Genomic DNA, 24,219 nt, shown 5'->3' with positions numbered 1-24,219 from the left:
CAACCTTAATGATTCTATGATTCTAAAGACCAAGTAATGAAGCAAATAGAAAAGACAGCAGCACAGAGATGAAGAGAAATGAGGTAATTGAACTCAGAGAAAATACAATCAGATTATGTTTTAAAAGTGCTTACTTTGTGCATCCAGTACAAAGATCTCTAATGTCACTTCAGTATGCAAACCTAGGCAAACTTCACACAGTACATGCAGGATGATTTTACGGATTCTGTCATGCCAGGTGCAGTATGTTGCAGAGTGCTTCAACAGGGGACTGCTTAGTATCAGAAATGCTACAAAGTAAACGGATTCGAAGTCGTGAATTAAAATGGTGTAAGTTCACTCCAGCTTTAGCTTTCTTCCTTAGGCTTACAGGTCTAAGAAAAGTGAATCGTTCAGAAGTAGGAAGCCATTGACAGAATAATTCAATTTGTGGGATTATAACCAAGTAAATAATCCACTTAGGGAGGATAAGTATATTGAAGAGAAACTGCATTTATGTTTATGTGACACCTATCTTCATCACAGGATAGCTAATTTATCCAGTGAAAATTAGAGGTTGAGGCATCAGGAGGTAAGATGCTGGACTAATGTTACACGTCAGCAAACCAAAAATTCTGAGAGAGGACTGTCTCATATTTGTCCAGGGGGATCTAATATAACTCACTGGTAAAGCAGCTAGTCTGCTAAAAGTCTGTTGAGAATCTAATTGCAGAATATGGAGCCTCACTGTATAACAAAAAAAACCATAGGTGATAATTCTGAGTATCTGAAACATCCAGTGAACAATGGATTTCAGTGTATGAAAATATTGAAAAGAAAGTTTTGAGCATGCCAATAAGTTAGAAGATAAAAGACAACTGGCTAACACAAACCATTTGGACTTTGAGTGGACTTTTAAAAAATCCCTCCCAGGGAGATTTTGAGGAAGCAAAATGGTAATTAATGAGAAATAAAATGTTGCTATGGATCAGAGTCCAGACAAATACATTTTCAAGAGAATAATTACCAAGCATTGTGTTACATAGAGTCTTGTTCCTGCATGTTCATACGCATTCAGATGCAGTCCTCATGGGTTGCAGATTTACAGGAATCTGTAGAAATCATTTAGATGGAATGATTGCTCAGAAATAATAAAACAAAGGAAAGTTTAGTGTCCCTATACCTCAATACTTTATTTTAAACTCCAATGTATTGTCTTTTGTTGAGTAGAATTCTGAAGACCAGAAAAATAGTCGCAGGAGTATGAACATAGAAATGCAGAATTCAGAAGGGCTTTTTTTTTAATGGTAGATCTCTTAGCAGTTGAACAAAGCTCTAGAAGATGGACTTTGAACTTTTAATTAGCTAAAAAGTGAAAAACCACCCATAAAGAAGAAGCATCAGGTTTGAATGTCAAATCCAGGAAGTAAATAAATCTGTTTACAACATTTCAGCCGCTTGTGAGGAAGAAGATTATGGAAGCAGACTGCCGTTTCCAACTTAATTCTAGAAGAGTAAACCATAATTTTCTCTGGTACTAGCACCCAACAAAAGCCTGCACTACTACAGGAAATTCATTAGGAGTTGAGTGGAAGTAGTTCATTAGTTCCCAAATATGGCAGTACACTTAGAAGACTTGTGGAGTTTTACGTTGTATTTAATGATATAAAACACAGGACTTCTCTTCCTCAGTGAATAAAGATGTGGAAAATATAATCAGAAAGTAAAACTTAAACAGAGATTTCATAGAAATATTCAGCGCAATCCAGGTGACTTTTTTCTGGAGATAAACCAATCAAAAACCAATTAGCTATCTAAGCCTGCAACTTACGATCCTGATTTATGACCCCGTTTTTAGCCGCTACTAAATAAGCTGTTTTTAGTGACAGATAAAATAAATGGCATTTTTCTATCCCAATTCCAGAAACAGATGGTTTCAGAATCTGAAATTCGGGAGTTTCTGTTGAATGACTTCAAAACCAGCATTTTGTAAACAAAAGAATGGGATATTACATAATTCATCAGTTAACATTCAGTATTTGGAGTTGGTGCTCGTGGCTTGACTGGTGGTTATTTAATTTTAAGGAGAAGATTAGTTGCAGGTTTTATTTTGTTGTGTGGCTTCTATTTACTGAAAATAGTTATATATTGTTTTCAACTATTGTTGTAACATGAGGCAAAGCTGAGCGTGACCACACAAGTCTGAGCTTGTCATCCTAAATTTGCTTGTAGTAACTAGAGGGAAATAGGCAGCCTTCAGGCTGTGATTTATTGTATGTGCTTTTTAAAGTGCCTGCCTTAGGATAACATGAACCACTCTCGAGAAGATCCATCCTTGTGGCTGCAAAGGACCTTGGTCCTATCCTATGTTAGTCATCCTGTAGATAGCCTATCTAAGGCACAGGCTGTAGATTATAATTTTTTATATCAGAAGTTAGAACAGATGAATCCCATCCTACCTGCACATAGGCTAAGGGATTAGCAGCTTGTAATAGATGTAAATTACAGCAGCTGTAAGAAATGTATTAATAGGCTTTGTACTGCAAGGTAACACAAAAGGAAGCTGTGAACTATATGGACAAAGATTTATACTCTATGCATTGAGAATCAACATTTTGTTATTAATCACCCTTTTAGAGATTGGCTGCTTTTAAGTAACCATGGCCAAAAAGTGCAGCCTTTGCTCAAGCAAGCTCCCAGGACTACACATTGTGGCTTCTAATATAAATTTTGTAGGCTAAATATTTTGCTTGAATTACTTAGGTAATAGAAATATTAATATGCATAAATTGTATTTATATTAATTTCAATACAGAGATTGTTTCCTTTCTAAAGCACTATTCTTGTTTAAAGTGTTATTTATTTTCAGGAAATGGGTAATTTAGTGCCTTGCCCTAACTCCTTATTTGTGCAGTTGAAAAATACTTCCAAAAATAATTTTAAGGGGTTCAAATTTTATTTCCTATTTTTACTGGCAATTGAGAATTTATGCAGTGAGCATAAATCATTGGCAATCCTTGAATCTTATAAAAAATGCACTCAAACAGTTGAAACTAAGCTTTAAGCTTTTGCATGTCTTACCGTTCCTACAGCTGCACTAACCTTGACTCGATCATCATCCAGAAAATTTATGTTGTCAGCTGTCACATTCAAAATCTGTAGCTCAGTACACAATTTTATAAATGTTTACTAAATTAGTTCAAATGTTTATGAAGAATTGAAATCTTGCGTATGGTCTTAGAAGTTAGACTATTTATTAGCATCATAAAGAGGTTTTTATTTTTATTTTTTGGACATGCATAAAAGTTTACAATAACATCTGGGACACATTCTGTGAAGACACTGAGCCAAATCAGTTTATAAACTGTGTGGTCAGCTAATTACTACTGTGCATATTTTGCATGTGAAATGACACAAAATACTGCTGGTTTTAGGATTGCATCTTTTAATGCATCATTCAGGTACTGTTGAAAATACCGCATCGTTTTCAGTGATTATAAATGAAGCCCAGCAGCCAGGACTGATGAAAAACTGTGGCAAATGGTAATTGGAAGTAGTCACTTGGATTGTATTTTAATTTAAATGTATTTTTACTGTACATATGAAGGAAATGTTAAGTAAATTCTGATTAAGCTAGATTCTTCCAAGTTAATGTATTCCAAAATTTAAAAAGACACAGAAAAAAATTGTAATTAGTAGCATAGATCAGTAAGGAAGTGAGGACTTGTGTTTCCCCCTTTTCCACGAATGGCACTTCGCTACCTACTTTGTGTCCTGTGACAGTGAAATAAAGTCAGACTATCTCCCTCTGAAATATTCAGTTCTGTATAGATCTTTGTCCTAATAAAAATTAACTGGGAACATAAGAGCTAAAAGTTTGTATTTTTTTTTCTCCACTAAAAAACACTTCTCCATGACTAGCCACTAAAAGCTGTATTTATGTCCCAGTCCTGAAAAAATTTCATGTGAATAGCCCTTTTGAGGCCATTTGGACTATTTGCATGTGCAAATGTGAATGTGTATGCAAACGTTTAGAAGGTCAATGTTAGAAAAACAGAATCAAATGTTTGCTGTAAAATAACTCTAGAAGCATTTCCTTACAAAGCTGCTGCTTCATGAATTAAAGCACATGTAATCACACATTAGTTCTGAACTGGTGTATGTGATCCCTGTGTTTATAGTCCTGTGTCTTTTAAGAACGAGCAGTATGGCACAATACATAAAAGCATATTGAAGTGTATCAATATTTGGCTTACATCTATATTTGGATAGAATTCAAATACTAGTTGATTACTTGAAATATAGCAATACTTTTTGCTGTGACAAATAGATACCAAACAAATGATTGTATGCAATATTATTGTTATTAACTTTTATAATATGTTATAATAAAGGTTGCAGGTGGCGACATATATTATTTCTTGTTGATTATAGGAAATAATTATTGTTTTACTTTGATGCTAATACACAACGTAAGACACAAAATAGTGGAAACTTAAATAATTTATTTTAGTTACCTTTATCTTGTGCTAGTGATATTTGGATTTATTTTGAAAAAAATACATATGGAAGAACACACCAGTTTTATTTTAACACACTTCATAACAAGTAGTTCTGGAAACTAATAGTGAAGGTTGTTTTGTTTATAAAGAAACATCCTGAACATCCTGATTTTCTGAAACTTACGATTATCAAGACAACCTGATCTTTATAATTCAGTTCAATAGTGCTCTTTTTTCCTCTCATATGGTTCATTTTAAATACCTTAGTTCAAGATATTTGGATGGCCTCACACTACTGTATTTTATATACCTAATTAGAAGTACCATGAGATGAACTCCAACAATTCATTTTTGCACAAATCAATTGAGTTTAAAGCTCTGAATGTTCTATGAATATAGACAGAAACTTTGAACTCGTATTTTCTGGTATTTTGGAATACTTAGGGCTGGGCTACACATGTTTTTTTCATGTTGCTTTAAATCAACCATTTTTAGATTACACTGTAGTTTAGTATAGTCACAATTATATTGGTAACAGGGTGACTTATACCATTATCACTTACTTGGATAGTAAAACCAATTTGACACCTTCATGTCCCTATAAGTGAGCGTATATTTGAGATGATGATAACAAAAAATGTAGATGAACGTTTAATACACTTGGAAGCAGCACATTTTAGTATGCAAATTTTAAAATCTACAGGGTTACACAGTGTTAAGCCTACTGGTCACAGTCCCCGAAGACATTTGAGAAGCCAGAGGTTGCTGTGATGTGGGGACTTGGTACATTTCTCTGTACTGAGGACAGGTTAAGAAAAGGATATAGCAGCCATCGTACTAACTCCATCATACAGGATGATTGCACTATGTAAGAAGAGAGATTTTCCCTAGGAATAACTTTGTAACAACTTTTACCCTTTTTTTTCTTTTTTTTGTGCCTGCAGATAGAAAATATTATTAGTAGGCCAGAAGAGCTGCTCTTTTTTTTAAAAAAAAATAAATAAATAAAAGAAAAGAAAAGAGGGATACCTGTGGATAGTAAAAATGATCCCTGTTTCTTCTTAAAGGGTAGTGCAAAACAGGACTTGAAATGTTAGTATGAAATAATAAAGTAACAATACAACATGTTTGTTACTATACTGCTGGTTGGTCCATGGATAATTTGATGTAGTTATTAAAAGTTAAGTGGTTAAGTGATCCTTCATTATACTAACAGTTTTGCTCTTTTTTTTAAAGAAGTTATTCTCTAGAACATAGTTCACAATTTAACAGTGATTTCTGGGCATTCTAAAAGTATTAACAAATATTATTACAATAGGATTCACTTTGAATAGGATATATATTACTCGCAACTGGGCATTAAATACATGGACAGTTTTTTTCTTTTTTTTTTTTTTTAAATCAAATATGTAAAATCCTGGCCTTATTTACACATTTTGGGCTTGGCTTGCAGATTCTGTTTCTGGAAGAATCTCCTTTCCCTCTTGTCGTCTTTGTGTTTCCCCTTTCCTTACAGTAAAGATTGTCTGTTTTTAACAAATGGCTTCCTTTGCAAAGAGACAGAATATATCAACCTTAGTATTATGAATTCACCAAAAGATAGGCATATACATTTTAGCATGAACATCCAATAAAAATAAATACATCTGCACTGAACATGGTAAATTATATGTGAACTTACACTATAATAATAAACAGGAAACAGCAGCATCTGAATCTGCAACTGGCTTCTCAGGAGGCTCTGTGCTTCCAGCTGTGGTAGCAGCTGTGGCTCTGGCTCTGGAACTCTTGCTGAAACAAGCTGACAAAGGGCTGATTAAAACATGGAGTTCAGTTTCTGCTTGGATTCATTTTCCTTTTAACACGCTTTGGTTATGAAAAGTTTGCTCATTTACCCCGTTTGTGGTTTTATATCCTGCACTTCACAGTCACTGGGCTGATGTGATTATCACCATTCCGAGTGACCTTGATCATGGGGACCTTATACTGTCTCTGCCATTTGTGGAACATTGCAATTTGGTTTTGGCTTACTGGAAGAAATTGAAAACTCTTTTCCTCTTCCTTCTCCCTCCCCATCCCCAGAGGCTGTTCAGTATTTTTGTCCAAAATATTACACAGTAAAGTTGTTGGGGTTTATTTTTGTAATTGTTTTTATATGCATATAAACAATTTAGGAGAAGACCAAATGATACTTACCTGCAGTGACGTGTAACACAGGCAAGAGACTGGGTAAACTCTGCCAGGTGAAGCAAGTAGAGAACTTTTTAAAATAATTTTTTATTCAAAATTCTGATTTCACAGAACCCGAGTGAGCAAAACAGCATTTACCCATGGGCAGATGTATAGATATGGTGACTTATTGCAGGTCCTTCTTTCCACCTCTGGTTGCATGGGCTCTTTTCTTGATTGCATGCTAAAGCTATAGCTAAGCTACTAGAATGTCTGGCCTCAATTCAGCAAAGATTTAAACCCATACTTAGAATTAAACACTTCCATTGCAGAGTCTGCTTTGTGAACTCCCAGATATTTGCTTCTGCTCTCATACTGTGGAGTGTCTCTGGTGAATATCCTGAGACTAAGACAGTCTTTTTCATTACAAAGTCTTTTTTTTTTTTTTCTTTCAGTCCTGCCATCTTTTTAGAAAGCAGCTGTGTTCTCCAACTAATTGATTCCCTAAATTAAATCCCAGTTGCCTCTCTTAACTCATTGCTCAAACTCTTCCCTCTTTTCCCCTCTGCTGCTTTCCTTCACATAGGATCTTGCTTTTTCTCCTAAGGAAAAATAGATACAATGTGCTCTTCCTTCTGTCCCTCTCTTCTCCCTCCCTTCCCGTGATCCTTTCTCCTTCTCCTCCACTGTCAGAGCAGCAGGAGTTTCTTGTCTATTTTCCATCTGTACCCCTTCCACTTGCCCTAGTGACCCCATGTTCTGTTCTTCTTCTTATTTCTCCACTCCCTTATTCTCTTTCTTAACCTCTCGCTGTCCCCTGGCTCTTTTCCACTGCAATATAAGTAAGCATTTGCCTCTTAAAAATTGCACCTTTGACCCTACTTGGTTCTTCATATCATATCTCACAGCCTATCTCTTCTTCATTCCTAAGCTCATTGAAGGCGCTGTTTATAATTACTGTCTGGAGACCCTCTGCTATGATTCCCTCCTATAACTCCTACACTTTGGCTTCTGTTCCTTGCCTGCAACTGCAACAGCTCTCACCAAATTCCCTGATGACGAGATCTCAGAAACAGTAGTCTGTCCTCATTCTTCTTGACTTGTCGGTAGTGTTTGCTGCAGTTGACCAGACTCTTCTTTAAACTTATGTCTTTTGTTGCTTTCTGTGGCTCTGTCTTGCTAATTTTCTTCTTTCTAAGCAATTCTTCAGCATGTTCTTCAGAGTTGTCTCCCATTTTTTTTGGGGGGGGGGGGTGAAGGTCTTGAGGCTCTGCTTTAGCTGGATTTTCTTGTACTTTTTATGCCGCCTTATGGGGTATTTCATATACAGAAAAGAAAATGTAACAGCAAGCATATCTGTTGATAACAGAACTACCTTCCTATTGAAACCTATTTCCTCTCACCTAAGCTTATTAATTTGAAATCACACAAGTTCAATTACAAAGCATCCCACCTGGTGCTGCCTTAACATGTCTTGGCAAATGCTCAGACCAGACACCCGATTATCTTCCCTCTTTCACGTAGATATGCATATTTTCTCCTTTCATATGCTAGACTCTCTGCACCCCTGCTAGCTGTACTCGGCCGTTGCCTGCAGCTGTTCCAGCTTATATTACGTTTTCTACAAATGACTCAAATTGTATCTCTTATTTCCAATAAGAATATAGCAAGACGTTGTCAAATGCAATTAATATTTTACATCCTCTATTACAAATGCTTATCCTGATGTATGTTTGGAGTGCATTTTACTCTTCTACAGCCTCATTTTAAGCATTTCACTCTTTCTCATTGCCATTGGCTTTTCTCCGTGGAATCCCAGTGCTTTTTTTTTTTTTATTGACAGTACCAAGAAATTTAATGTTATCACCACATCTCTACTTTTTATGCCAATTAATTGAATTAAAATCTTAGATAAAATTCTGCCAAGCTCCTGCTTGATGAACTCTACTGAAAAAGAGTTCTTTCATTCTCCACAGGACTTTGTTCTCTCTCTGGTAGGAAGTTCTTTACCTGTCAAATTCTTTCAGTAATCCCTGTTTTCTCCAGTTTAATACTGAATGTCAGATGTCCAGATGGATTATATCTGTCATATTTTCCTTGTTTAAAATGTCAGTCTAGTCACAATGGTGTAAGCATGCAGAGAGTTCATAATCTCAACCAGATTTGTATGTTGTAGTAGGCAGATTCCTCAGGTCACCACATAGTTTCATACCCCAGCAGGCCCAGCTGAATTATGTGAGCTCAGGCGAGTTTCTCCTTGCTGGTGTGAACCACAGGGAGTATTCCCTTGTTCTCTAGATACCTTTTGGCCTGCTTTTACTTTTGTTTGCCCTACTCCATTCCAGATGTCGTTCATGCCACATTATCACTACCAAATGCACGTCTTCTTGATCTAACATATGTAGCCGTTAGGAACATATAAAGATATATGTAATTAAAGGGAACACGTGCACATACGTACCGTGTGTTTTGCATTAACTTTGTATTTAGTAAAGTTCTTGCTCACTTCATAATAAGTGCTGTGGCTGATGTTGCAAAATAATTTCAGTAAAAGTCTGTCTATTCACTAGCTCTAGGCACTGTAGTATTATGTAAAAAGCAGTCCTTTGGGTCTGAAATTTTTCATGCTTGTTTTCATTTGAAAAACTGTGTATGCATTTAAAAAAATAAGGAAATTATCCTGAATTGGTTTTGAGTTATGTGTCACTGAAAAAGCAGTGTTTAACTGTTAACAGTAGCTACTTTTTTTGTCTTTAAAGTAGATAAGGATATTTAGAATTTTGAAAATTAAACAGCGACATCTAAATTGGGGGTGATATTTAATGAAGTCTATGGCCATGTTTCAAAAACCTGGTTTTCATAATGACATAAAGATAATTGAAATCATGCCTAGTAGGCATCTGGACTAAAATTATGAGCAGGATGTAATGGACCCAACCACTTTTGTGGAAACAAAATTCATTTCCATTTCTTTGTCAGAGCTAATCAAGTTCTTTTTAGGTTCAAGATTTGCTTTGTCCTTACTGCTGCTTCCGGTGTGCCAACACCATACCTTCATATAAGGGATGGTATATGTTCTACGCATTAAAATCTTGACTTTTTTTCAGAATTTGTTTTTGCCTACTCGTCCTAATTTCACATTCTATCAATCAGTTGCTCCTTCAACAGCAAAGAAACAATACATCATTTACCTTGTGGACTTTGCGTAAAAACTGGAATCTGTTAAATCCTGTTTGCATTATACAGTGTATAATTTTACATTATATCCTTCAGTGCGGAGGGAAAGGGAATGATGGGAGTTCGATGAAGGCTCTTGTTCTTCTATTAAGCAGTTGAACAACCTCCCATTGGGACTGGGGCTTTGCCTGCCTCTGAACCTCTTGTAAATCCCTCTACAGCCACACTTATTTTGATTTTGAGTGGCTGTTTCTGGTTAGTTTAATCCTATTCCTAATAAATTTAAGATAAATAATTAGAAGTTTAATAGGAATTTCATGGCTTTTAATTGTCATTAAAAAAAAAAGGAAATTCAAATCAAATTCTATGCTAACACAACATTAAGACTGAATAATGGAGGCTTGGTTGGGATTTTCAATTTTTGTGCTTTGTGGAGCGGATAGCTGTGTAGACCCAGTCTGTCTTCTCCATTTCTTGTCCCAAGGCATACATAAACTACAGCTTGCAATTCTTCTGGGGCACTGGGACAAAAATGCCAGTACAGAGATAGAGGGTGAAAGCTACCTCATTCACCACGATTATAAATACTTATGAGATGGTGGGATTTTTATTAGTTGCTTGTGTCCATGTGTTGCTCTCTATGTAGCTGGTAAAAGGAAGAAAATTATATCTTCCTCTGAATACCTTGTGTGGGCCAGGCAAGGCAAAACTTGAGCTGGCTCTTAAAACTTCAGAAGGAAATACCAAGAAATGCTGAAGTCTCCTGCAGCAGCATTAGCTTGTCTGCATTGCCAGTCATTTGAAACTTATATATTGAGCATAAATAAAGCCATAAATCTCTGTTCTGTGATTTAAGAAAAAAATAAACCTGATATTTCATTTGATGTAATTTTAACTTTTCAGTCAAATATTTATTCTACATTGACTTGGCTTAAATATTCAGAATTATATTTAACCTTTAAAAAAATGTAATATGGATGGATCCAGATAAACGTATATAAACCAGAAGTATCTTTGTGTGTTCTTTTTATTGTAGGTATGTGTCGTGTGCATTGGGATGCCCATATGAAGGAAACATCATACCAGCTAAAGTGGCAGAAGTAAGAGTGAACTTCTGGCTTGTCTTTTTAATGACTCAAAAATACATTTTGAAATGTCTATAAATAATGTTCTCTACTTAATCCTAAAAAGATCTTTAATGGATAAAATTTAAGGAGAACAAACACAAAACATAGCTAATACTGAAACTGGATGCATAACCTCACTCAACCATATGCAGTCAAATCTTAGAAAAATAGTATGTTTTGATTGTTATTAGTCATCCTCATGCGACTGATCATCAAATATTATGTGCTATTTCCTCCAACAAGAAGCGAAGGAAATGCTTAAGGAAATAGGCTCAAGCATGTGTGTCAGTGGATCAGGTTGTATGAGGTGATTTCCAGCACAAACTCCATTTTATGCTGACATAAGCATACTGTGCTCCCAGCTGGTAGAGCCACTGCTACAAAATTGTGCTTCTGGTGGCTGTCGTGTGATTGACACTTGATCCAGAATTCATCCCCAACATGATTTCCTGCTACTGAACTAGCTCTGCTGCTATGGGGGAATAAGCTGTACCTTCCCTCCGCGGCCCCTTTTCCCGTTTAGGATAAAGGAGAAGAAAGATGATGTCTTAGCCCAGCCTTTTTTTCCAGCACAGAAAGAGATGGGTGAAACACAAATGTGAAATTTTGCAGGAAGGAAAAGAGGGCATGAAAGCTGAAATGGACAGTAGAGAAGAAAGTGGAGAGAACTGAAGAGGCACAAGGCAGAACATGCTGGCCTTCCTGCTGCAGAAAGATTGGTCTTCTCTGTTACACTTAATCACCGGGCATGAAAGCTGAAATGGACAGTAGAGAAGAAAGTGGAGAGAACTGAAGAGGCACAAGGCAGAACATGCTGGCCTTCCTGCTGCAGAAAGATTGGTCTTTGTTACATTTAATCACCTGCTTTTGGTGGTCTAGCAGAATCTCCAGACCATTTTTTTTTTCTTTGTAGCACTAGCAGCTAGTCAACATTTGTCTGATATATTTTGTGTTCTGCGTGTGTGGCTTTCAGGTCCTGTTCTCCTGCATCTTCTCCTAGTATACATTCCAGATGGATCTTGTGATAATACTTCTCCCACAGCAGCCACATATACTCACACTCTTTGAAAAAAAATAGCTAAATTGGAAGGTACTCAGTATTTCTAAATTAATTTGGTTTAATATGAAGTGAAAGTTAGAAGTGACACAGCTTTAGTTAGAGTGGTGATGACAGATTCAGCTGCGCTGTTGGTAAATTGCTTACTGAAATATCATGTTCCCCAACAGGCTTTTTTACATGTGTTGCTTTTTTTTTAAAACTAACTACTCTCCGTGTACAGAAGAGCAGTTTGCCAGTGGGAGTGCTATTTAATGTTCCAAACCTGCAAACTTTGACTCACATAGCTATTTTATTTTGTCTTCATCATAGTAAGTGTCCTCTTGTGTACCTGTACACCCTTGTGTATGTGTTTAAGAATCAAAGCTACCTCATTAAAGTTATTGAGGCCCTGATCAGCAAGCACTGACATTTATATGGAAGCATCTTATTAGCTGTTAATGGATTTTACATGCACACATGCACTCATCCTTTGCTGAATCAAAATTACCAAAATTACCGGCATGTTGCTAAACCCTTTCAGAGAGCTGCCTCTCTGGTCATCATCTTTCTCGGGGTGGCAGCATGTGACTCCCTTGACCGCGCGTTGCAATCAGCAGCCATGATTGAAAGGTTTAGACTTTCTTCCACAGCCAAAAACAGCGAACAGATCTTTTATTTTGAGCAAAAGATTTTTTTAACTGAAGCAAAATCAATTAGGAGAGATTGCTCATTAACCAGACTACATGCATTTCTGGTTTACTAGATACGTAACTGGTTTACACATAGTTATCTAGTGAGTGCAAACTTCAGATACCTTAAGACTTCTAGACTCCATCTGGTACATCCATGTGGTTATTTTTAAAAAGCCACCACATTTCTCATCTATTAAAATAAGCTACTTAGTCCTTTTTTTATCACTCTGCTTCTTCTTGAAATGCGGTCACTGTTTAGCCATTTATCATCCTGTGAATTTCAACCTCAGGCAAATCCAGCTTGAAAGTTGTTGGAAGTTGGTATGACACCCTTGAAGCCAGTTGTGTAATCCAATGTCTTCCAGTCATATGCTTGGCTGTTTTTGTCTTTCTTCCTGCTTCTTTCTCTCTGTAGCTTCCTTTTAATGTAGAACAGTGAATTCATTTAAGTATTACCTGGCATACAGGCTGATCAGGCTGCAAAAAATGTACCTATTCTTATTTGATTACTGTTGGATTATTACAAAGTTTCCCTTACAGCATAAGGACTGCAGTGTGGTTTTGTGTTGTTATTTGCTTAAAATAATCTGTAACTCAGTTATGACCTTTTGTATTCAGTTTAAGAGTATAGTTTTAGACATTATTTCCAGCAGCAGGATTGTTCACATGCCTGAGGGGTTGCAGCGTTGGGTCACCAACTTCCATTTTGATCAATGCTTAATGTCAGGTCAGGGCTCGAAGGGGAGTAGCACAAGACTATGCACAGTAAAACTGCTCAGAGGTGCAGAACACAACCCTGTTCAATCAACAAAGTTGCAAGATCGTAATCACATTCTGATTACACTGACAAAACAGTGTGTGCTCTTCTCCCCCGCCCTCCTCCCAAAAATCTACATTGAAAACTTCCAAACTATAACTAATGGACTGCCTCCTACTGTGGTAGGAGAGAAAATCCAATATGAAAAACTCCCGTTCAGCTTCCAAGCATGCACATTCTTCTAGAAATTAAATATAGATCTCTTTTTAAGGGTCAGTTTAAGGTTAGGTCATGACAAGTCTGTGATGATGCTCAGCTTGTTAGCAGAGTTTCTCCCTCTCTTCTTTCATCTTTCAGAACTTTATTTTCAAAGTTGAAATACCTAAAGACTGAGCATGGGAAAGAAGTGAATGCAGTATGATTCCTAGCAGTTTATATAGTCTCTTTGTCTTCACTAAAATGCCATCGAGAAAAGCTCTGAATCACAAATTAAAAAGAACATGAGAAAAAAAATGCAGTCTTTGACTTAAAAGCACAAAGAGTTTTACTACCTTTGCAGCAGTCATAGCACTTGCAAGCTTTAAGGAGAAATATTCAGACTACTCGAAGTTCTTTTTCAGCTGTTCTTTGAATTAAGTGAACAGCAATATTAATCCAGCACTTCCGAGACTGCTGGTGCAGCACTTTGTCAGCTTCCTCGGACATATTCACAGCAATCCCACTGATGAAGTCTTGGAATTGCTTTAACAGAAGAGTGCAGTGCAACTGAAGATGTCTTGGAAAAGCGTCTTATTTTTTCATTTCTAAACAGTTAATTTCCAGACTGGGATTCCATTCCAGTGGAGTGGTGTTTCAGGATCGTTGATACACCGTGGGGAAGGCTAAAGGGTACAAACATACTCAGCAACTGAAAATAAGGTGAAACCTTTTCTAAATAAATTCAACACATCTAAGATAGAAAGTTCCTACATACAATTTCTAAAGCAAGATCTTTGCTGCAAACGTGATTCTGTGCTTCCAAGTGTATGTCTCTCTCCATACACTCGTTATGGGGCCAGACCTCAGATCTCTTACTCATGCAAAGAACTCCTCAAAGAAATAATTCCAGAAACATTTAGGGCTCTACTTACAAAAGTAAGAACTATTTGTATAAGGTTTCATTTGATATTAAGAAAAAATTTAAAACTTAAAGACTAAGATGTTAATTAAGTTCCAGTTTTGCTTTGTTAGTATTTTAATGTTTGGTTTCGTGAAAAGCAAGCAAAATTAATATTTAAATGTTAAAATTTCAGTTTTCATTGGTGTTTTCAGTGCCAAGAGAAAGCAAAATCTGCCTTCTTGTTAATTATTTATTGTCAGTTCAGCCATGTGGTTGGCTCCATGTAATAAGCAAACAAAAGGACAAGTCTTTACCCTGCACAACTTGTAAGCTGGAAAGTATACGGAGAAAACCAAACAGCTGGGAAATCCCCAGAGAGAGGAAAATGTTGGGAAAGGGCTTGACAGAAACTTAATTCATAGTGTAAAATCTTGCTTATTTGGATTCTGTGGGAGAGTCAAAAACCAAGTTTTTGATAGATTTATCTTGGTTGGTTATTCAATGTACAGAAGCAAAACTATAAATTTAAAATAAGAGGATCTATGGGATGTTCTTCTGGAGTGACAATTTTTGAGAATGAATAGAGGATTTCTGATACATAGTTCCACCTCGATGGGTCAAAACCTCAAACCTGTGCAGAAGTGTGTACTTTTTAGTGTATGTTCTTGACTCTATTTTATATTCTTTCATCTTGACCTCTTCATGTTTCTCTGTTTCTAATCAGGTATCTAAGCGTCTGTACAGTATGGGCTGTTATGAAATCTCTCTGGGGGACACAATCGGTGTGGGGACTCCTGGAAGTATGAAGAGAATGTTGGAAGCTGTTATGAAAGAAATTCCTCTGAGTGCTCTTGCTGTTCACTGTCATGACACATATGGCCAGGCATTAGCCAATATCCTCACAGCCATACAGGTAACTCAGGTTCTCATTTTATAGATATAATAATTCAGTCTTAGCTGAATTCAAATGCACAATTTTTAAAATTCCAACCTTAAAGAAATTGCTAGAAAAGGAAAGTGGCACTCACTTAATTTTCAGAAAGTGTTGTTCACACATCAAATTCTCTACAGGTATTACTGCTCTTGCTTTTGCAAGAGAATTTTAATTCTTATCAACTTATTACCTTGAATTCCATACAAAATCACTAAGAAACAGTGGTGATGATTATATTCCATTGCTTTTGGATCACTGAGTGAAATGAAACATCATTTTTTTCTGATGACTCAGATTCCACTTTTCTTTGGAACATCTGTGTGTTCATTGTTCACTAAACTAAAATTTCTGTTTGACAGAGGTGTCTAAGTATAAAATAGAATAATGTATAATTACATCTTGATTTCAGATGGATAAATGTAAATTATTTGTAATGATGTACACAGATCAGTCTACATAATTTTATCACTGTTAACATGCCTTCAGTATCCTTTTATGTTTATCAGTTATAACTTCCAAATAAGATTGGCAACAACTTTATATTCTATTTAATCTTCTTTGAAATCTGTGGATAAATAACCATAAATAGTTAATTTTCATAAGAGATATTTTTTCTCTTTGTGTTTATTTGTTTTTAAGAATAGGACACACTACAAGAAACAGTCTACAAGTTCTAATTAAGCTTTGGTAAAAATATAATCTTGAAAAATATCTTAATGTGTACATGCATTCCTAAGGAGACCTATTTTTACTAATTGTTACAGAATCAAAAGTTGTTTACAAATCATAGGCCTTTATTGTTCTGTTCTATAGTTAATGTCATTTTCTCCTTCCTTGCAATTCAGGCAGCCATTTTAAATGTCAACTTTCATTTGTCCCTACTTGCTATTTAGGCAGAGCTCATATTACGTTGTTTAGAAATAACAGCAGTGTGTTAACAGTATTAGTGATACAAGCAACAAGAAGGAACAGGGAAATGTTTAATATAGGAACCTCTGCAGGTATTTGATTAATTAGTGAATAACAAAATCTGGTAAAAAAGGTTCTAAGTTTTACTCGCAGTGTTCGCTGTTGACCCTTACTCACTTTTACTGTTGTGTGTCTGTGTACCATGGGATAAATAAATTGCTAATTTCACAGTTAGCTTCAGTTGCAGATGTAATAGCTAAAAACATGAAAACCCCTGAGCATGGGAGGAGTTCTCCATAAAAATAATTGAAGCATTGTTTTTCAAATCCTTCCTTGAAATAATTGCTGTCATGGTGCCTACTAAACACTGAATGATGGCTATGCTTTGTTAACCCCAGTATTTGTTGCAAGTGATTCTTCTTTCGGGTTTACTTCCTGCTCTTATCTTTTATTTACTTATTATATCAACTGTGTAAGAGTTAAAGGGGAGAAAAGCTCCTAACATGCAGTTCAGGCTAATTGACATGTAAATTCAAGAGAGCGATAGACCTAAAAAAAAATCTCTTTGCAGCCTCCTCAGATTACTGGGAAACCAGGGGTGCCTTGGACCCACCAGAAAACTTCTCTGTGTGCTCAATTTCTGCTACAGTGCATGTATAAAGGTGTGGTGTGTTTGGCTGAGCTGAACTTGTCATAGATTTTGCCAAAAGTGCTTGATGAAGCAGGCATTACACAGTCTCTGTGACGGGCTTTGTGCAAGCAGCTCCTTGGCTTGCTCTAAAGGCAGATCCCCAGGCTCTGGGATCCTCAAACAGGGCCAGTATGTCACAACGTCCTCTCCTGTCTCTGGTCAAAGAAGCAAGGTAGCTGGCAGTGCATTGTAGCTAAGCAATACAAGGCAAGTTTTACAGCTCAGACGGATGGGGAAGTGACAAAGTCAACTTCTAACCGCTGCTGTGCTTTCCTTGCTGCCAAAGAAACATGAATGGCAAAGTACTGGAGTAAAACCCCTTGTCTTAAGCTCAGCAGTTGCTTTCATGGACCGGGCTCTCCACAGATGCAGTTCCTTACCCTTCCTCCTTTATGGGTCTGTGGGGCTGACACAATATTTCATCAGGAGTGAAATCTGTTTGAGGGGTTATAGCAATAACGGGCTACAGTTATTGTTTGAAAACAATTTTAAAGAACATTCATCAGGCAAATTACACTCTTCCTAAGACATTGCAGACTACAACCTCAGGCTGAGTACTATTGTATTGTGTATTGTGTTTCCTAAGAATTAATGAATGACAGCTGGAAAGCCACAAATCACTCTGCACTAGTTCAGGCATTGCTTCGGTGGGAGATCTCCTAGGAGCAGAAAGAGGTGCTGGTGATTCAGTAAGTGATTTTTTATACAGATCACATTGTTCCGTGCAGGATTATACTACCCAGAATATTTTCTTTTGTTTGGGGCTGATCCAAAGTCATCTAGAACTGACAGGCCATATCTGTATAAGAAATTAGCAGGGAAGTAGTCTTGTAATTTTAGTATTCAGTTTTATGTGTGTTGTTTTAGCAAAAGGATAGGTAGTGAAAGATGGGAGAGAGATTAGCCAACTTTTAAAGGATAAGTAATTTTTTAAGTTGTTGAAGTGAATAATATAGACAGAAGGCATTGGCTACAGAAAGTAAATTCACTTTCTTTTGTGAAAAGAATCTGGAAAAATGTGAGGAACATGAAGTGATGCTTCAAAACAAAACAGTAAACATTTAAAGTAGAAATATGACTGGTTCTTGGTTAAATGGTTTAATATAAAAATATCAGAGTATACGATTTGCCAAGGAGACAAATTCAGAAGATGGGAGGTGATGTGGCCATCTAGTTAGAGGCTGTGGTATTTTGAGTAAAATTACATATGTGGGTTAGCTAATGTGACAAACACAAAAGTGGCCAAAAGAAGTAGTAAAACATTTATAGGAAATTGTTAACAGACCTCCAAGGAAGGGTAAAAAGATGGGTCAGGAAACTTCTGTGCTGGAGAGGACCCAATAAGGTAGACCGTTGATCTGGGGAGATTTGAGTTACCTTCACACCTGAATCGCGTAGCATGTACAGAACAGGTAAGAAAGGGGAAGTTTTTTAATGGAAGTGATACAGAACTCTTTTCTTGCATAGCTTGTGTAGTTGCCAGAAGTAGCTTTGTCTGTTTTCATAGCATATATCCAAATGTGAGAAAGAATATGCTAAGAGACAAAGAGGAGTTTTGGCTGCCAGTGATACCTCAATGAATGAAACAACTGCATGGTAATCCCATATAAATTTATCAAATTCAAATGGCTATCATAATTCGTTAGCATAAACTGATCCTTACACTACTGGGATAAAATCCTAACTTAGAGAAAACAAGCATAAAACTCTAATGGCTTACAGGGAGCAAGGATTTTTTCCACCTTGTGTAATCATTTCCACTTTATTGGACACAATTAGATGAATGAGATTGATGATTTGCCATATGAAATTACTTTTTATTAGTGTTTTATTTTTCCAGAAAACAGGAATTTTGAAATAAAATCCACACTTTAGTACCAGAAACAGAATTTAGCAAGCCTCTAATTAAATTTTCAAGGTTCAAACTGCAACTTGTTCAAACTCCAAACTTGTGAATATAGGTTTTCATTACATAGTATGTCCACTTACAGAGAGATTAAAATATTTAATAATATTTCATTAATGTCTTTAAGAACCTTGAATTTTAAATATATATAGAATATATATATTTATATATATTCTATTTTATATTTATTTATATGTATTTTGTACATAAATAGAAATGGCTGGCTGCTGACCTCCTCCCTTCATCACTTAACAAAATAGATTCTAGCTGCCTCTTTGGTGCATGCTGAAGAGACGAACTTGCATATTTTTGTGGATCCAGTTTACTTACGTAGTAAGGACTAGGTTCACACAAAGGCACTCAATGCTGATATGTCTAAGTTTTAAGTGCCAGAACCATGAGAGGAATTTGAACGTAGATGCTGAAGTTTGTGGTTTATGAACACCACAATGCTTGTTGTGATGTTTTGCTGCCAGCCAGCGTAGAAACTGCAACAACAAGGATCATTGTGTTAGAGGAGTAGAGGACACAATGGCCAGCAGCCTGAAATGGTAGAGCCCAAGTTAAGCAACTGAAAAAAGACTGTTCAAAATTCCCTCCTCTATGATTCCTGTGAGCTTACATGGGAAGCTATAGGTGAGATTAATTTTCCACCCAAACCCAGCTCCTAGATACAAGTACCTAGCTTGCCTTTTTTTTTTCAGATACAGGATTTGCTGTTTGTGGCTGTTGAGCTTGCCTGCAGTGACAGGTTGTTAGAGGCCAGCTTTCTGCTACGATCTGTTGTCCAGGAGTTGTTTGCTGCCAAGGAGCCTCAGTGGGGTCTGCCCCTCCTTCATTTGGCAATGGCTTTAACCCTGAAGCTGTTGTGCTTGGACCCCACCGGAGCTGCTGTGCAGCAGCATTGCAGTTGCACTTGCTCCCAGCCTTGTACCTCCCTGATTGTCACCCTCGTCCTCACCGGCTGGCTTGGCTTACTGGCTTAGCCTCAGACCTGACTGACCTGCGGCTGGTCCTACTTACTGTCTCCAGTCCTGATCCTGACCTTGAATTGCTGACTTGGCCTCCTGGGTCTTTTCTGGTGAGGTTGCCACTGCTGCCTGCCTAGCTGTGGCTCTTGGCTCCTTGTTTGCCTTCCTTTGTGGAGAGTCTGTCCTTGCTACTGCTCAACACAGTCGAGTTTTTAGAGGAAGGACTGGCAACCCATATCTTGAGCTTTAAGGGTGGCTCTGAATGGCAGGTGGCGGAGTGGGTGCTGAGCTGGGAGACAGAGCAGCTGGGAGAGCTGGTGGGTCTTGTGGGCATTGGTCTTGGAGCTCAGCTGGGGGATTCATCTTGCAGAGAGGCACAATAATGCTAGTCAGTTCAATCCAGAAAGCATTTCCTGATGTCTGGCTGTACACAAAGCCCTAACAGTTCTGCACTGGGAACTCTGCTGGGTTCATAAAGAGTCCAGAAATCAGCCTGGGAAATCTGTGTCTGTCTGACAGAACTTAAACATCTCTTTTAGGTGCCAGACCACTGTCACTGCCATTCTCTTAAGCTTTTAGACCTGTATCTCTGTGACTAACCAACAGAAAAGAATGTACCCATAGTGGTGAATTTCCAAATAAATACAGAATCTGTAAGAAGATTTCAGTGCTAGAAAATCCCCTTAGCATTTGCATCCTGCAGTCAGTTCTTTCACCTTTGATTTCTCCAGGTTATTTTAGTAAATGTCTGTCCGGATGCAGGGCTCATGCCAGCTTACCCAGTGAATGACTAGCAGGTACAGCTAGAAGCCATGCAAGTTAGAGTAGCTGAGTAGAACAGAGAAGTGATCCAAACAAATAATGGTAAAATTACATGAAGGTATCTATAGCAATGGTGGGGGCCGAATGGGAAGAAGGCAAATACGTGTGTATAATGGTCACATATAAAATGTTCTAGGGTTTCTGGTGGTGATTTGTTACCTTTTTACTGAGTTATACATATGAACATGTATACTGTCACTATTTAATCCCTTGATTTAAAAATAAATAACAGGATATTTTTTTTCCAAGTACAGTTTTACAGAACTTTATGTTATAAAAGCTCGCAAGCATATTTTCCTTTGGTTTAGTTTTCATGAGCTTTATGTCCTGATTTACACTTTGGAGTATATCTCCAAAGAGGTACAAAGTTAAAACCTTCAGATTTCTCCTGGATTTATGTTGAGATTCCCCCTTTTTCATAATTTTAATGCAAAACGACAGCTGGACTGGGATCTTTTGGCTGGTTGCTTGGACAGGGCCACAAAATTAAGAGAGAATTTAAAAGTAGGTGAACTTTGTTGCAAAATGCTGTATTAGAAGAGAGCAACGAGGACATGATATAAGTAAACATGAAAGAGTAAAACTGAAAAGTCTTTGTTCCCTGATGTTCTAAGTATGAAACAGCAGTCAGGAAATCCACAGCGTGCTGGGTAACAAAACAAAGACTTTAAAAGAGAACAAAAAAAGCAGGATTAACTCAAAGTGTCATTAATTCAGGTATGCATATTTATTTATGTGCTGATATAAATTGTCAGAGTTTTGGAGGATCAAAATTTAGGACTTCTTTTTATCTGCCTACAGTGTGGGTTTAACCAATATCTCAGTTCCTTCACTTTCTCCCTGTAAAATGGAGAACAAAGTGCATGCACAGGCTTTGAATAAAGATTTGTCTTTTCCTGATTTGACATGTCACTGTGCACATCACTTGTCTTCAATTATTTATTTGTAGAGCAGGAATAAGGCTTATCTCTTTTAGTTTGTGAAATGATAAAAAGAGCATTAGACAAGTACTAATTGTTTTTGTAAAGTCTAGATTTAAAATTTATTTTTGAAATTGAAGTTTAGAAACTGAATAGATTTTGTTTGGTATAGAATGTAAATTTGAGATTTAAAAAGCTAGTGTATATGAGTGGGCAAGCAATCAAAACCCATAAATGCCCGATAAAATGATCTGGGTTTTGTAACACTCCATTTCCTGTCGCTTGCACAGCCTGGCACTTGGAATAATTTATGTAGCACAATGTGAGGGTAGGAAAGACTTGCCATATGAAGCATGCACAGATTTTGAGATCTTGGAAAAATGTTAATATTTTTGCCTTCCTGTTTTGGGAAATGCATAGAAATGGAAAGGTTTCAGCAGACTCAGGTTTACTTTCCTCTGCTGTTTACAAAGATATGCTAGGAGATGGGAAAAGACTTAACAGAGATCTCCAGAAACTAATTTCAAGGTTCAGATAGGGAAACATTAGACAACACAGCTTGACTGAGAATAGCTGTATGGGATTCAGGAAGGGCTGGTCATGCTTCAATATTTCGCTGGAATTTTTTGAGGCAGTCACTGCCAAAGAAGACAAAGGATATACAGTGGCCATCATATGCTTTGATTTTTCAGAAAACAATTTAGAGTGTTCTGCACTGGAAGATAATATTAAGGTGTGGAGGCATGTAATAAGTGGAAAGTTGGCTAAATGGCAGGAAACAAATGGAGTTATGAAACGGAATTTCTTCAGGCTGGAAAGCACCCATCAGCAGGTTTGTGGAAGTATTGGCCTGGGGATCCCAGGTTTTCCTGCTTAAATGAATAATTTGCAATACCACAATGCTCATGTTAAGGGCAATTGTTCTAACTTGTAGAAATTAAACTTTAGAAATTTTAGATTTCCACTGTGAGAAACAGGATAGCTAGCAATGTGTAAATCTGTGTAATATTCTAAAACATGCATACCAGACTGCAAGATTTCTGTGAAGAAGACTTAAAAAGAGGGTGTGTGCTTTAGGAAAGAAGAAAAACACTTGTGTTTTATCAAATAATATTGCTGCTATAAGCAGTCAGCTAGTTACTTTTGTAAGTGAAAAAACATACTGCACAAATGAATAAATCAGACCTACATATGGGAAGAAAATGAAAACATAGGCGTTCAAACTGAAAAACTGAGAGATGTTTTCCAGTATTTTCTCTGTTCTTTCTTTTTTTTTTTTTTTTTTTTGGAGGGGGGAGCCTTTTTATAGGTACTGGTTTTACACTGTTGCCTGTAATTTCAGCAAAATAAGAAGGCAAGCAGATGAAGAGGCAGTACCGCTCCTGCTCTTTTCTCAATTCGGTACAAAAGAAGTAGCAAGCCTATTTTTATTGCTTTCTGCTGCTTTTTGCAGGATGTGCATAGTATGCAATTTCTGAGGAGCTGAAATGTTTTGGCCTTTCTCCCTATGCTTCAGAAAAACTTGATAGCCTGATACTCACAAATAAATTTGTTATTGCTATTATTCCTACTGTTGCACTATTATTAGAAAAAGTTTGAAGAGTAGACTTTGTTTCAAGATTTCTATTGTTTGAACTTTTTTAGGCTAGGAAAAGGAATATATATGTTATTGTATACTGAAATAGCAGCCCCAGTTCCTGAGGTGTAGATGTATTTACATGCATATACCAATAGGTAGCCTGTATGTTTTTGTGTTTTTCGGTTGTTTTTTTTTTTTTTTCAATGAAACTTAGTATATTGTGAATGATTAACAAATAATAGAAATCTACATTGTTCTAGCTGCCTCTAATACAACGATTGAATTTCAGAAGCTTTCAACCCTAGTTACTGAACCAACAAACCTCAAGTCTAAGCCCGTTTCAGGACATTAATCAGACAAAGAGATCCTTCATCAATTATAGATTATTCTCATCTCCAAATTCCCTCACTAGAGCTCATTCAGAGCTGTAGACACCATTTCCCTTTGGCTTACAATCAAACCTCAGCTGTCTTTTAAAACATTTTTAAACCTTGAATTTCTCACACAAATCTACACATCTCTCTTTAGATCTCTGCAAGTTCATGTAGATTTGTCACTCTAGGTATAAATGGAAATCACTGCAGCAACTAGAGAAATAAAATCTGAAGTGGTTTTAGTTTTCTATCTTAAAGCCAAATAAATTTTCTGTACTAATAGCATTGAAGCTGTGGATTTATAGAAAGAACGAATTTGACCCAAATATTCTATGCTCTTTCTCTTTTTCTGTGCTTGCATACTTCTTTTTTCTTGGAATGCAGTTTTATTATAGCTTTCCTGATCACATCTTAAGTGCTTTCATTTCTTAATTTCCGATCCTGTAAGTGGCATTCATTTGCACATTTAATTCTTCATTGCCAGTGGTACATTCCAATTTCAGCTTCATTGATAATTTTCTCGTTCATTAAATCTAGAAGCATTAAGGCCATACTGATTTGGTTGATCAGTA

The 24,219-nt window shown here is 36.7% G+C and overlaps 1 protein-coding gene across 1 annotated transcript in view; it reads left to right on the top strand.

Moving 5' to 3' along the window:
• Positions 1-10,863: 10,863 nt before the first annotated feature.
• HMGCLL1 (3-hydroxymethyl-3-methylglutaryl-CoA lyase-like 1) overlaps positions 10,864-24,219 on the top strand; it is a gene marked incomplete at its 5' end in the record, with an annotated part of 35,002 nt that continues 21,646 nt past the window's right edge. The window contains 2 exons of the mRNA XM_010077189.1: positions 10,864-10,927; positions 15,266-15,454. Of these exons, the coding sequence (XP_010075491.1) occupies positions 10,864-10,927; positions 15,266-15,454 (253 nt within the window). The remainder of the gene's footprint in view (positions 10,928-15,265; positions 15,455-24,219) is intronic.

This window comes from Pterocles gutturalis, unplaced genomic scaffold, assembly GCF_000699245.1.
Source record: "Pterocles gutturalis isolate BGI_N339 unplaced genomic scaffold, ASM69924v1 scaffold25083, whole genome shotgun sequence".
NCBI lineage: Eukaryota > Metazoa > Chordata > Aves > Pterocliformes > Pteroclidae > Pterocles > Pterocles gutturalis.
Note: the sequence above shows the minus strand (reverse complement) of the source record. Positions and strands in the feature narration are given on the sequence as shown.